We start from the raw sequence: 14354 nt of genomic DNA, 5'->3' as shown, positions 1-14354 counted from the left end.
GGTGTTAAATATCTGATAATTTCCACAGCATTGGTAGTCACTGATGGTAAATGAGGTATTATTCATTCTATTTTTATGGGTGAAAAGAACTAAAATGCAGTAGTTATTAGGAAAAAGACATCTCTTCATGTGTTAGTGAATTAAAGGGTAAATCTTGGTGTTCTGTTAAAAACAGAGGCACATAAGACTGTACATGATGGGAGTGCAGGTGGAAGTTGTAACTCCTGTGCTCAAAGCATCCTCTCCATTCCCCACCCAGGCACCACAGAGCTGGAGTGCGGGACTCCAGTCACGAGGTACCTGATCTGCAGCAATCAACAAGTGCCTGGTTTGGGGTTACTTTGCGTACACACGGAGGGATGCCTTTTCATATAATATGGTTCTTAATTTTGTTTTTATTTCTAGTTATATATTAGGTGGGGTGGGGAGAGGAGATTTTCAAAGGGTGGAGACCCATAGGGATGACATGCACACTTCCAAAGAATCAGACACTTATTTAGACATAGAATTAGCAGTTACAGATGACCAACTCTCAGCAGCTGGAAATTTAAGTTCAGCTTTCCCAGCACTTTTTCATCTCAATCTGTTTTATAAGTGAGAATGCATTCAGCCTCAGCTGCCTTCTGCAGTACATATCATGATTTCTCCATTCCTTTCGGTACAGCCACGTAGATGATTATGTAAAACATGACCAAGAGGCCTCTGCTTTATGTAGTAACTTAGCAAGGTGGTATATAAGTGCATTCTATTCATCTGCAGTGAAAAGAAGCAAAGCAAGAGCTCTCTGAAACTGTCACCTTTCATACTGAAACTGCAGCATCTTGCATCATAATTTAACCCAGGCCAGGCAGAGGAAGTTAATCCTCATGGACCCAGCACAATTCAAAGTACTAAGGAGACCAGCCGTGCTCTGCAGTCAGCAGTGCCCACTCCCACAGCCAGATGTTTCTTGTACAGACACAAGGCTGGTTTATTCTCCGAGTTGTTTAAAATATGGGCTTGTTATGGGGGAGAAAGTAAGCAGATGCTCTGAAGAAAGAGCTTTTCATCTAAACATACACAACTCCTCCAACCTCCTTCTCACACATATGTGTGTTTCTCACCTTGTTTAGGGTTTTGCAGAGTACATACAGCAGTGCAGTTTATCCCGACTTTTTGTGCTTTTCTTCACGAGGAACAAAGGAAGCTGTAGTTGCAGTCTACACCTAACTCGTTCTAGCTCATTTCTTCTTGCTTTTGTAGAATCCTATTGAGTCTTCGTCCTGGGCTGTGAAGCTGTGCAATTAATGATTTGTTTTACTAGACGACTGGTTATTCTTTAATTGGTGGAAGCTTTTCTGGGCTGAGTTTCTGATTTGTTCTTGCTGCTGTCTTAGTCTTGTGGAAACCCTAAAATTGTGTGCTTTTCTCAGCAGCAACTGGAATAATAAATACAAAATACCAAAAAAAAAAAAAAATTAACTAGAAACGAGCTCTGCTTTTTGTCAGAGTGTTACACCTATACAAAAATTGCTGTTAAGAGAATTAATGGTAACTATTATTTAAAAACAAGTATCACCTGCATATTTAACTAAATCTTTTAGGTAGGTTAGTCTTTAAAAATTCTGTCAGTGCTTTAATATGCCTTTTCCATACTTATCATAATTAAAATACATCACTTTTCAGTAGAAAACTCCAGTTCAAGTTGCCCTTCAGCTTTACCTTAATAACTGGACTGCCAATCATATTTTCTCTCTGAAATTCCTTTTTAAAAACTTTCCTTTCACCTCACTTCCCTTACCTATGTCTACAACCAAATTTTAGGACAGGGTTGAAAGAAAATAAGCCTTATCTCATGTTGAGGTGGTTTGCAATCATTTGGTACATAGTTAGCTGAAACTATGTTCTGTCACTCAGTCAAGAGCAAAATCTGTCCACAATTAAAAATAATACCTTCAGTGCTTTTTGGCAAATTTGATTAATGTGTTTTAATAGCTGCTACCTTAGAGAGAAAAGATATAAAACCCCATAATTGTTTTAAAAGCTCTGAGTCCAGATCCATGAGGATTTGTAGCCATCTCACTCTTAAACTAGGCATGACAATTGAAGTAATAGCCTAAATCCACCACATTATTTCGTTGTCTGTCTTCCCATTGATTTTAGACACTCCTAAGAGCTTAAATTCCCAAAACTGAGTTGCATGATGGAACTAAGACCTAAATCACTTCAGTGTTCTTGGTAGAGTTACAGTAATTCACACTATGTAATTAGCATTTTGTGATTGCCAGTGGCTTTTGCTGGTGTGTGCTTCACTTTCCCCAAGGAAATGAGGCTTTTGTGGTCTGCATCTGAGTCACCTAGGGGTGTGCAGTTATTGGTCGAGCAGGAAAAGGGGTGCAAATCCTAGAAAACATGACCTTGACTGATCAGCTCTCTGTGGCACAGAAGAGCCTGGAAAGCGCCTGCAGTGTTGTGCTGGAGGTGTGAAATCCTGGTGGGACAGAGGAGCTAGCAGAGCATCTTACTCTTGTCACCTGAAACTAGACAGATTTGTAGTTACTACATGGACAGCCTGAGAAATAAGCAAAATATCGAGGGGTACTGGGCTTTCTGAGAGCCTCTAAGCTACAGTTGGGAATGCACAACCCCTGTGTTTGAGAAGTGTACACAAAAACCAGTGCAAATCAGCACCTTCAGTGACTGTTAGGTTGACTGGCACTCACAAATTCTTGTTCAGTAGTAAAAAAAAGCAAACCCGTAACTGCCAGAGACTAAAAAATAATGGCTAATGTGTAGGCAGTCAAGAAGTGTTTTATCTGTGCTATGTCTCATGGACTGCAGGTGCGAAAAGTAGCATTTGAAGGTGCATACACCATAATTTTAATGTTTGGCAGATTTCTGTTGGCCCATTATGTGAAAAAAATCTAAAGACTGAAATTATATTTATATTGTTCCTACTTGCTTTTATTTGCTTTATAAGACCAAGGCTTAACTACTTTAAACAAACCATCAGTGAACAGTTGGCAAAGAGTTGTCAAAAGAATGAAAATCAGAGCAGTGGATCATCATTTCTTTGAATGCCTCTATTTAGCTGAATTGCCATCATGGTATTTAGACAAAATTTTGCAGATGCATAATTTTTCTTGCATTTATTAAAATAAGCTGCAATAAAACAACAATTTTACTGCCTTTAAATTCCAATCTTAAATTTTATTTAGACAAATTAATCTGTTATTTATTTGACACGGGAGTATGTTCATTTGAGGTTTGTTTTAACAAAACATTTTAACATATAAAAACACATTGCTTTTAGGCAGAATTGCCAGTTTTTAAAAGATAATTGTCGGAAACATAATTTCTTTCTGCAGGATAATGGATCTCCCGAAGAACATGCAATTTATGTTTGGGACCATTTCATTTCCCGGTCAGCTGCAGAGAACGTGTTTTTTGTTGCTCACAGTTACGGTGGACTTGCCTTTGTAGAGTTGGTAAGTGTGATTTCTCCATTGTCTTCTTTCATGAAGTCTTTCATAGATTTCTTAAATTCTTTGTGATCACCATCTTGAAAGCAGCCGCTTAGGAACAATTTTGAACCAATGGTCAGATGCAGATCTGTGAGGATTTCTTCAACTGGAAGGCCACTGCATTTTTCTCTGGTTTTGGGTTAGACAATAAGGTCCCAAGTGTTCATGAACCTGGAAGACAAAAGGAAAACAAAACGTATTGGATCCTCCTTGTCCAGGCTGGTGCCAAAAGGCAGCACTCAATGAGTTTCTGCTCCAGGGCAGAAAGACTGGAGGTGAAGAACATACAAGGACAGTTTTAAAGTAAAGTCACATTGACAAATGCACCTTTTTGCATGCAGATTGAACATGAGTGGAAATTTGGGAGTTTTACCCAATTTTGTAGTTTTTCCCCAAGAGTCTGTAGAAGTTGCTGGGAAGACTTTTTTGCCATTTATTAGGCTTGAATAAACCCTGCAGTGATGTAGGCTGGGGAGGACTCTGCTTGGTGTGAAGCTGATCCCTGATGCTGGGACTGCTGAACATCCAATTTGTTAGTCTTTCATCCTTTTCTCTATAGGCATATGTGTTGACCCCATATAGTATGCAAAGTTGCCTGTTGAATGTGTATACCATTCTCTTAGTGCAATAGTAGTCTCCTCACTTAACTGTGAAATTCTGGTGTAACCAGGGTGTTACCCCAGCATTTTATTTTATTTAGTTTAGTTTAGGTTAGGTTAGGTTTAGTTTAGTTTCCAGTTTTATTGAAGTAAACTTAAAAAAAGAAGTCCTAGTTAATTGTGGAAACATAAATTGCAGAACATTGACATTGGTTTTATAGACACAGGAAGCAGCAGGCGTGTATGTTCATCTTTGTCTGTAACACACTAGTTTAGTCTAACTGAAAGTCAGTAATGTAGTTTCTTCCTGAATGTAAGATGAATGCCTTAGTTAAGAAAAAGCATTCATGAGTATTTTGGTTTTTATCATGTGCTGCTCTGAGTAGCAAGAAGAATCCAGAGCAGGACCACTTGTATTATTTTTAGAACTGAAGATTTTGTTAGCCTTTTTCATTAGTAGAGATTAAGGCAATTTTGATTTTCCTTCTGCTTCCAGAAGAGTATTTTTAAAATATGTATGACATGCACAGATTTGAGACTTGAGAGCAGTTCAGCTGATCATTTTCCACAGTAATTTAGTATCAGGTCGATAAATAGTCTCAAAACTCAATTTTCAAGAGACCAAATTAGTGAAGATGAATAATTCCTTCTATAACCACAACTTTGGGCAAGAAGTAGGTTACATTTGTGGGCTCCTTGGATGCAGTGAAGGGTAGGGAGCATCTCCTCTGTCTTGGTTTTCCTCAGCTGTGATTTTCAGCTGCCCTGTGTGTTTCAGTCCAGGTTATTGTGGTGTGCCTTGTCTGTCCAAAGTGAAGCGTTAGCAGAATAGCTGTTGGTTTCGTAAAGACACATTGCTTGGGTCGCTGAATGCCTACAGATACATATTCTTAGCACAGGGCAGGAATAAAAATCAACTGGAGACTTTTCTCAGTGTTTCCTAAACAAAGTACTTATTCAAAGGAGGCTTGGAGAGTTTTTCCATCACATTTCAGTCAATGGCTCAGGGTGGCATGGGTGACAGATGACCAACATGTCATTCCCATTTTGCCTGTTTCTCTTGTCACACTGGTGGATATTCCTTCATTTTGTTCTACTTTAATATGAAGCACACAGATGTTCCAGAACAAGACTTGACTTTTGACCTTGGGGCTTCCAGGGTCAGGGTGCTCAGGGCCTGTGAAATTATCACAAGCTGAGCTAAAGTTTTTATCCATCGCAGGAAGCAGCCAGTAAATAAGAAGTTAAAAAGGAGCTTTGTCAGAGAGACAAGATGGTCTCAGTAAGGGTCAGCTTCTGTAGTCTGCTGTCTCTGCAGGAGATGCATGCCTGAGAGGAAGAATGTAATATATAAACCATTGGCACATGACATATCTGTCATGCAAAACCAGACCTGAAAATTATATTTAATGTCGCCCGATTGTTTTTTAAAATGAAAAAATAAAAATCAAAGGATGTTAGCACCTGTTTTTTGTAGAGATGGTTTTATATCTGAGGTCTCCACTGAAAGCAGTGTGATGAAACATTACATACACTGTAGCAGATATCATTGAAATAAACCCTGAGCTATTTTATTGCAGTACTATTTTTTAATATTATTTTGTTATGATCTCCTTTCACTTCAACTTTATATCCATATGGCACTTTGCAGTTGCAAAGAGCTCTAAAAGATAAAAAGAAAAGAAGCAGCTGATGGCCAATTACTGTCTTATGACAAATACATATTCAATCACTTCACTTTCTTTCCTGCTTTGTGTGGGGGAGATGATGAAGGTGATAAAGCAGCTATGCCATGTAGCTACTCTACCACTTGCTATGCAAGAATTTTGGGTCAACTGATTCATAAAATTGTAGGTTACAGTAGTAATGGGGACCTGTTGCACAACTGCTCCTTATGGGTCCATGCCTCTTACAGGAGAACAACTTGGAGCATATGGGTTTAATTCAGAGTGAATGTTTCTGCTTAGTACCTTTGCATTTTATTGTGCCTACAGGGAAAAAGAAAACAAGCAAAAAAGTAAAAAAGTAAAAAATCATTTGCTTTTTCAGTGAATATCTTCTAAATTCGCCTTGCTGCAAGGTCTGTCCTGATCCTTTGCAGTCACCTGGACCACAGAGATCACCTTGTCATGGTGTGAGGCTCTCTGTGAAAACCTGATAACCTGGCACAAAGCAGAGAAACCCAGAGAAACCTAATATTAAGCAAAGACTTGACTGTGGTTATTTGTACCATCACATGTAAAATTGGTGTAAAAGGAGGAGAAATTTGTTTACAAACCTTTGGTGTCCAAACCTGGTCTTCATTCCAAATTCCATCTCGCCATAAAAATCAGGCTATGGTTTCATTAAACCAACCAGTAAAACTTAGCTGCAGTTTTCAAATACGTGCTACAGTGTCTAACATTTTTATTGGTCTTTGCAGCTTTTTACTCTACATTTTTGCATGTCTGCCATTGTGAGATGTTAAGAAAAACAGGTCTGTAATATCATGCTTGAATGCACAGTAACTGTTCACCTAGTTACTGCAACGTAGGCACACAATTTCTGGTCATAGATTACTAGGGGAGTAATTGAAAGTGATTGAACATGTGTGTGGAGTAAAGTTCCACCAATAAATGTAATTAGTTGTATTGTTTATAGCTTGGATTATACATGTTAATCATAACCCATATGCTAAAATGTATCTTAATATTTACTAATTAAAACTTTGTGTAATTGAGGTTTGTAATTAAATGTTCATCTAATAATATCCATACCTAAATTACTTTGTGAATACACAGCACTAAAAATAGTTGTTGGGTCACTGAGCTCTGCTAATTACCGATTTGGAAAAACTCAAGGCATGATTCATGAACACGTCTCAGCTTCTTACTTCTGTTATCCCTTACACGGTGTAGTCAGAGATTTATTTTCAGAAGCAGCTTGCTGTAGTTGATGGCAAACTGTGGAACTTTCCCAACTCCTAGCTCATAATAATTTTATGAAATTTAACAGAAAGTGAGAATTTCAAGTTGACTGGAGTCAATTTTATATTTAGTTTACAGAAAATAAGTTTCTGGTACAACGCCTCCTTTAAGGTTTTTCTGCCAAACTTTGTGGGTTTACAATTATTTTGCTTTAAAAAGAATATTTTTCCTTGTCATTGCCTGCATGAAAGACCCATGCAGGAGAAAAGATAATGTGTGTTCCCATGCCTTCCTGAGGGCTGGGCCTGGCTGCATATAGAGGGGATGGAAAGGGTGGTCCTAGGAAGCTGGGTGACATGTAAAACTAGCTGTGTCCATCACTGTAGAAAACACATGACAACCACTCATTTCGGAATCACGAGAAGAATTGTTAAATCTAAGCTTTCAAAATTGTCAATTAGGTATTCAGTACCCTGAGATTTTGTCAGGATTTCTCCTGCTTGCCTCCTATATTTGTGAGACCTTAGGTTTTGTGTTTTCAAGGGTTTCCTCAGCACCTTACAAACCAGAAGTGCAGCTTTTTTGTTTTAATTTTAGTTAAATAATATCTTTCTAAAAAAGAAAAAATGACAAATAACACAGGAATCGTGAGAAAATTGTGAGAATCAGTAGTGGTATCTCCAACTTACAGCATTCACACTGCTGTAAAAATACAAAGTGCACTGGGGAATGTAATATAATTAAATTAGGAGAAGGAAAGTAGGTTCATTGTTTTTGAGCAGATGAGAAACTATTCATTATGGTCTTTGTCGGCTAAAATGTTGGATGTATATATTGACAAAGGTGTAGATAAAAGCATGTCTGTGTGTGTGTATTTTTAGGCAGCTTTGTTAAAATAAGAGTCCTTAAAACACTCTGTTCAAATTACTGTATCTACTGTAGCATCCTAATTCCCTCATAATCAGCTGATTTTGTCCATTTGAAATAATTTCAGGTCCATCATTTTGAGATATGCTCTGCAATACACTGCCACTTCATTTTGTTGTACTGTGCTGAGTATAGCGAGGACCTGACCCTGGCTAATGCTGATAGGTGCCATAATAATGACAATGATGAACAGACGCTTGCTGAGCTACCTGGGAGTCTCTGAGGCTGCATCAGTGTTCTGGCACAGGCAAAAAGCAATTTAAGAGCCTTAATGACTGGGCTTTGAACCTGTCATTAGCTTTTCGTTAATTTAATTTCCTGAAATTTCAGATTGAATGGGGGTTTATATTTGGGTTTTTATTTATATATACTTATATAAATATATCTGTCTAGTTCTTTTTTATATTTAGTTTGGCTCAAGAAGTGATGAGCATAGAGCAGATACTGGGGATATGCAACTTTTAATTCCTCTGGCTGACATATTAAATCGAAATATATCTACTGATGTGTGGCAGAAATAACACAAGATCTGTGATGGTTATAGGAAGAGAGAGCTGGAAGTAGAAAGCTGAGGAGCAAAACACCTCGGTGACCAAGAACCGTATTGTGAAGGATCAAAGCAAAATATCACTGTGCTTCAAGGGTTTGTGCTCATTAAACTATAAAAAAAAAAAAATCTAAAAAGGGGACTTTCTTTAAATGCTGAATGTCACTTGGGAAGCCAGTAAAGGGTGCAGTCTTGCAGCTTTATATGGACTTGGTTATATATCTAGTCTTTGGACAAATCATCTCACCCAACTGTACCTGCTTTAGGTTTCACCTTGTTCTGGGTTACACACTTACACTAGCATCTCCTTGAGTCATGTCTGATTGAGGTAGGGACACTCAGAAAAAATAAGTCTAAAAGTAAAAATGGTCTTAATTCCATTTGGTTATTTATTTCAGCTGTACTTCATTGTGCTTCTGGGAAAAATGCTAGCTCATCTGGAAAAGGTCAAATAAGAAATGAGGATGAGCAAGAGGAGCTAATGGAGATACAGCAATAGGCTGTGTAAAAAAGGCTGGACAGGACTAGGGTCACTTGCCTTGGGGCTGATCTATTTTACTATTTCTGTTACTGACATGGGCACACAAAGTAAGTATGCACTAATGAAACTGGCTCCTGGCATGAAGTGGTGAAGTCACTGTTGGTATTAGAAGTAGAAATAAAAGGATATAATACAAACTTCATTACAGTTGGGTGCTACCTGGCTAGTCATCTGCATTTATGCATGACGAGTGATCTCATCGACAGGGAACAGCAGGGATGGAGAAGCCCTTCGATATGCTTCACTGCTGATGCCTGTGAGTGAATGACGCTCTAACACAAGTAAAGAGCCAGACAAGGTCCTGTGATTTGTTTGCTCTTTGTATCCCAGGATGGGAAATATAAATGCCAACCAGCATGCTAGTGAAATTAATCTGAGACAATTTGAGATATTTGGGAAGATTAACTCAGCCCAGAAGAGATGCAGGGGAGAGGTGTCAGTAGCCTCAGAGCGATGGAGAGCCTATTTTACTAGGCATGATGAAGAATACTTAGCTGTGATGTGGTGCCACATGGAGGTGTCCTACCTTCTGTGAGCATCAGAATCAATATAGCTGTAGAAACAGTACACAACACCCTCTGGGCTTATGAGTCTTAATAAGAGCTGTGTAATCTGCTGATGCTCTTATATTAACTTTGGAAGCTATTGAGGAAAAAGAAGGATTGGCATCTATTCTGTAGTTGCTACAGGAGCAGTTTAAAAGCATGGCTTGTTCAGCCTGGTGAAGCAAAGCTTAGAAGGATTGGTAGCACTCTGCAAATACATTGAGAGAGTAAACAGCAGGGAAGGAGAGCCATGCAAGCCAAAGAACAACGTTGACACAGAAACAAATGGATTAAACCTGGTCATGAATAAATTTAGGGTGGAATTAGCTTTCTCACCATTGGATGAGGAAGGACTGTTTTGGAACAGGAGGACCAGGGCAAAGCTGCTACCCAGAATGACCTGCACATGGTCATAATGGCGAAGATTACATGATCAATCAGCTAGGACCACTGGTCCTTGGAGACCCAAGAGTCCATGTTCCTATGAAAGCTAGTATGTTCAGCCACAAACAATTGGCCCCAGTTTGGATCAGTTTTTCTGGAGTCAGCACCTCTCTGACTCCAGGCTCACACTGCTAGAAGCACAGAGTTTGAACCAAAACCAGGTCAAATCCCTAAGCACCAGTGTTTGCAGATAACTCTTTTCCCTCCTTACTTGTTTTTGGAAGTAGTGAATTCATTTCTGCTAATGTTTTTCAAAATGCAAAAGCTCCAGCTTGCAGTAGAAAGCAACAGGGATCACAGATCCTGCAGTGAGGGGTTGCAGCAGTAAGGAAATTAGATTATATATTGAGCAAAAAATAGTGAAGATCTTAATACATGTCACTGCCTGCTGTACTGGGAGCAATTTACTGATTGCATTTGGCTTTCACTGATACATACAAAAAGTATGTGTGGTAATGGCTTTAACCTGACAGAGGGTAGACTGCGATGAAATCTTAGGCAGAAGTTCCTCCTTATGCGGGTGGTAAGACCCTGACACAGGATGCACAGAGAAGGTGTAGCTGCTCCATCCCTGGCAGTGTTCAAGGCCAGGTTGGACAGGGCTTGGAGCAACCTGGTCTAGTGGAAGGTGTCACTACTGTGGCTAGGGGTTGGAATCATTCTATGATGAGATACATATATATGTATATATATGTATATATACACACACATATGTATGTACACACACATGCATTTATATTATATACATACATATATGCATATACTGCCCATTTTAACACAGAGCAGATAAACATTTTAGGCCCTGTCAGCCTAAATAAATAAGCTGACAAGGGTACACTGTCATCATTATTTCACTTGCTACCATTCATCATTATTATCTATTTGCATTGCAGTAGCAATCGCATAGTAGTTCCTTGTCTTGAAGAGCCTGCAGTCTGGAAGGATCATGTAACAGGAAGAGACAGAGAGATGATGAATGATTACCAAGCAGTTCAAGAGTACCACAGCTGCATGTCCGTTTTCATTCTTTAGTGTTTTAGTTTAAATTAGGGGGAGTAGGCATCCCCTTCCTTATTTCAGCCCTCACCCTCTCAGCCTTGCTACTGGATAAGAGGATGGCTACAATGAAAGCCCAAGCATTGGCCAATTCCAGAACAGGCTCAGGGTTGGAATATTCGTCCCTCCTCATTACCTTGTTTTAGACAGCTTGCTCAGCCTCATTACTTTTTGCTTCCTCTTAATCATTTGATAATGTAGTATCTCATGCTTCACTCAGCTCAGTTCGTGGTCTGAGTGCCTCTTCCCCACTTCTTCCAACAGGAGAAGGGCAGTGTTTCATGGGCTGGAAATGATACACTAAGTACTAATTGAGAGCACTACCCATCCTCACTTAGCATCCCGTTGGTCCCTTCATATTATCTTTCTAGTTTCACACCAAAATTGAAATGCTAATTATAAAATGAACAAAGAACTGGAGATAGGTAAAAGTTAGGGTTACTTGGAGATCCACTTACTCAGCAATACATGTGTGTATCCTAAGGAGTTTGAAGGTCGAAGGCACAGCACTCCCTGCATTTCTTTGTGAGGGTTTTCTGGAGTTGCGTCCTCTCACTAGTTGTGTATTTTTGTAATTTCTTTGCATTGGTTTAAGTTCCACGCACTGCACGGTGAACATTTATTTTTAGATTTCAGTATGAAGAACTTTCTGATCTTTAGCAATTGTTCTTGTACTTCCATCCACTTGGTGCCCCAAATATATATAGCTAGAGCTTCTTCTTTTTTCCTTCTTTTCCTTTGTATGTCTGAATTCAGTGCTATTTGTCAACATTTCTCTGGTAGTATGCTGAGAATTGAACTCTGTATTTTAAGTACAGTTGCTATAATTAGCTGAAGGTGAGCTTCAGTACTTTTGCTCAGCTGTGCATTAAATGGTCTGCTCAATAGAACCAAAACGGTGCTAGATCTTTTTTTTTCTCTTTTTTTTTCCCCAAAAGAATTTGGTACCTGCTAATGTTCATGCATCCCTCAGAGTATTTTAGGGGTCTCAGCTTCCCTTTCCTCAGTGGCACTGAATGTAGTGATGGCTTCCCCCCCCAGTAGTATTATTTCACATTCTTCCAAATTAGACCTAGCTACATTGTGGCCCTTGTTGCACAGGATGACAAACTAGATTGTCAAAACACTCCCTTCTGTGCTACAGGCCTGTGAATCTTGGAAGCTTGTTTTGAATTTCTTTCATGCCTTACTTCTCTTGGCAGTTTCTTCCATTTTAATGTCACCTGCAAATTTAATTAATTCCAGATCATTAATGAAGATGTTAAATAAAACCATATTTGGCATCTATCCCTATATGTGATGAGAAACTTCCTTCTGGCTCAATAAATTCCTTTGTATTAGTATTCTTTCCTGCATTGTTTCAACTGTTTTGAATTCTGTGAAACAGTATACTTATCACTCAGTTTATTTTTCATTTCAAATTCTAGCTTTGAAAGGAAAAAGAAAAAAATAGCCAAAGCACAGGATTGTGTTCAAAGAACACATCACTCATCCTTGCAGTTGTGTGGATAAACTAGAGCCTATGAAAGCTGAAGGGGAAATGCCTGCGTGCAGCCATCTCTTTAAAATGTGTAGAGTACACTGTTGATCCCAACAGTTAACTCCAAGGCGATTGGTTTTCCATAGTTTATTGCCTACTAATTTCCTCACTGGCTGCACAAACTTCCCAGAAGTTACAGGTTTTCATCACTAGATGTGCACCTCTGTTTTCTGCCTGAACTATCTCATACTCATTAGAGCTCTTCCAGACACTTCTATCCCGAACCTCTAAGTACCTGACACTGCACACTGTTGCCTTATCTCCACTCCTCTGATTTCAGTCCATTTTCAGTCTTTTTTGACCTTCCAAAGTTAATTACTGAGATCATAGAATCACAGAATGGTTTGTGTTGAAAGGGACCTTAAAGCTCATCCAGTTCCAACCCCCTGCCACAGGCAGGGACACCTTCCACTAGACCAGGTTGCTCCAAGCCCCATCCAGCCTGGCCTTGAAAACTGCCAGGGATGGGGCAGCCACAGCTTCCCTGGGCAACCTGTGCCAGGGCCTCACCACCCTCACAGGGAAGAACTTCTGCCTAAGAGCTCATCTCAGTCTTCCCTCTGTCAGGTTAAAGCTATTCCCCCTTGTTGTGTATGGGTATACGTGATGCTGATATACAAGATGCTAGTATGCATGCTATCCTGCCCGAGTCCTGCTGTGTAAATATAACACCCTCATCTCCTGCTTTTCTGGACAGATTTACTAGCTCTTCATCCCATTCCATCTGATCTTGAGGACACTTCGCCTTCTTAATCTTGTAAAATCTTTTATGAATTTACTTCTTAATTTTTATTGTGTTTAATCCACCTGTTTCTGGTTCTCACCAGCAGGTGCCTGTTAGTGTCCCTCATCTTCTGCAGATGCCTCTTTTTTGACAATGGTACATCAGGACAGGAAAATGAAATATTTAGAAGACCACTTTATGCAGATGTGGTTGTTGCATCTATAAATGGACCTGTGTTGGATTGACTGGAGGTTCAGACAACATGAGTACTGTTGGTTTGGGGTTGGGTTTTTTTTCCCCAGCAGGTGCGATGTGGAAAACCCTGGCATTTTATTTAACTCTGTAGGTTGCTCCTTTATCTCTCAAGATTGGTTTGGAGTGCAGCTTAATACTGAAGATTTTAAAACATATGATATCATCACAGTCTAAAGGGATTCAGTTTCTTTTTGAATGTATATATAAATATAATAAAGTGGGAGTTTAGGATTTGCTTACAATTGCTTGCAATGAAGAAAGTGGAAAAATCAAACATTTTATTCCCTGACAGGTCTTGTGCATTTAGCTTATTTTATCTGAAATATTTAATTCTGGTTTTGTTGTGCTGGGGGGGGGGCTTTTAGGGGAAAAATAAATATGGGAAGTCTCACTATTAATTCATACTTCTGTGACATGATCATATGCCAGTAAGACTGCACAAGTGTATTGTGTTACTGTTAATTTAAATGTTAATTATGGTGAAAGGTATATGTAGGGCTTCTGTGTGGAATAGTAGAGATTTTATAAGACTTTAAGACCCAGTTTAGTGGATCAACCAGGGGAGCTACAAGTTAATAATATATTAGGCACTGCAAATCCAGGTGGAGTAAAAGGAATCCGAACATACTCTGGTGAAGACAGCTCTCAGACTTTGGTACTGTAAGAAGCAGCTGGAATTTGCATTTTATCTTAGAACTTTCCTTTCTTTAGTGAAGATATGTTACGTAGATCTTTCAGTATATTAGTGACGTATTTTAATATTAATA

The 14354-nt window shown here is 39.1% G+C and overlaps 1 protein-coding gene across 2 annotated transcripts in view; it reads left to right on the top strand.

Annotated features, from left to right (window-relative positions):
* The window catches only part of FAM172A (family with sequence similarity 172 member A), a 275992-nt gene that overhangs the window by 151819 nt on the left and 109819 nt on the right, over positions 1 to 14354 (top strand). For both annotated transcript variants that reach the window (XM_057398370.1, XM_057398371.1), the window contains exon 7: positions 3348 to 3467. In XM_057398370.1, the coding sequence (XP_057254353.1) occupies positions 3348 to 3467 (120 nt within the window). The remainder of the gene's footprint in view (positions 1 to 3347; positions 3468 to 14354) is intronic.

This window comes from Pezoporus wallicus, unplaced genomic scaffold (genome assembly GCF_028554395.1).
Source record: "Pezoporus wallicus isolate ANWC-B61680 ecotype Strahan unplaced genomic scaffold, APGP_CSIRO_Pwel_v1 contig_6580, whole genome shotgun sequence".
Classification (NCBI taxonomy): domain Eukaryota; kingdom Metazoa; phylum Chordata; class Aves; order Psittaciformes; family Psittacidae; genus Pezoporus; species Pezoporus wallicus.
This window is presented reverse-complemented; position numbering and strand designations above follow the sequence as displayed.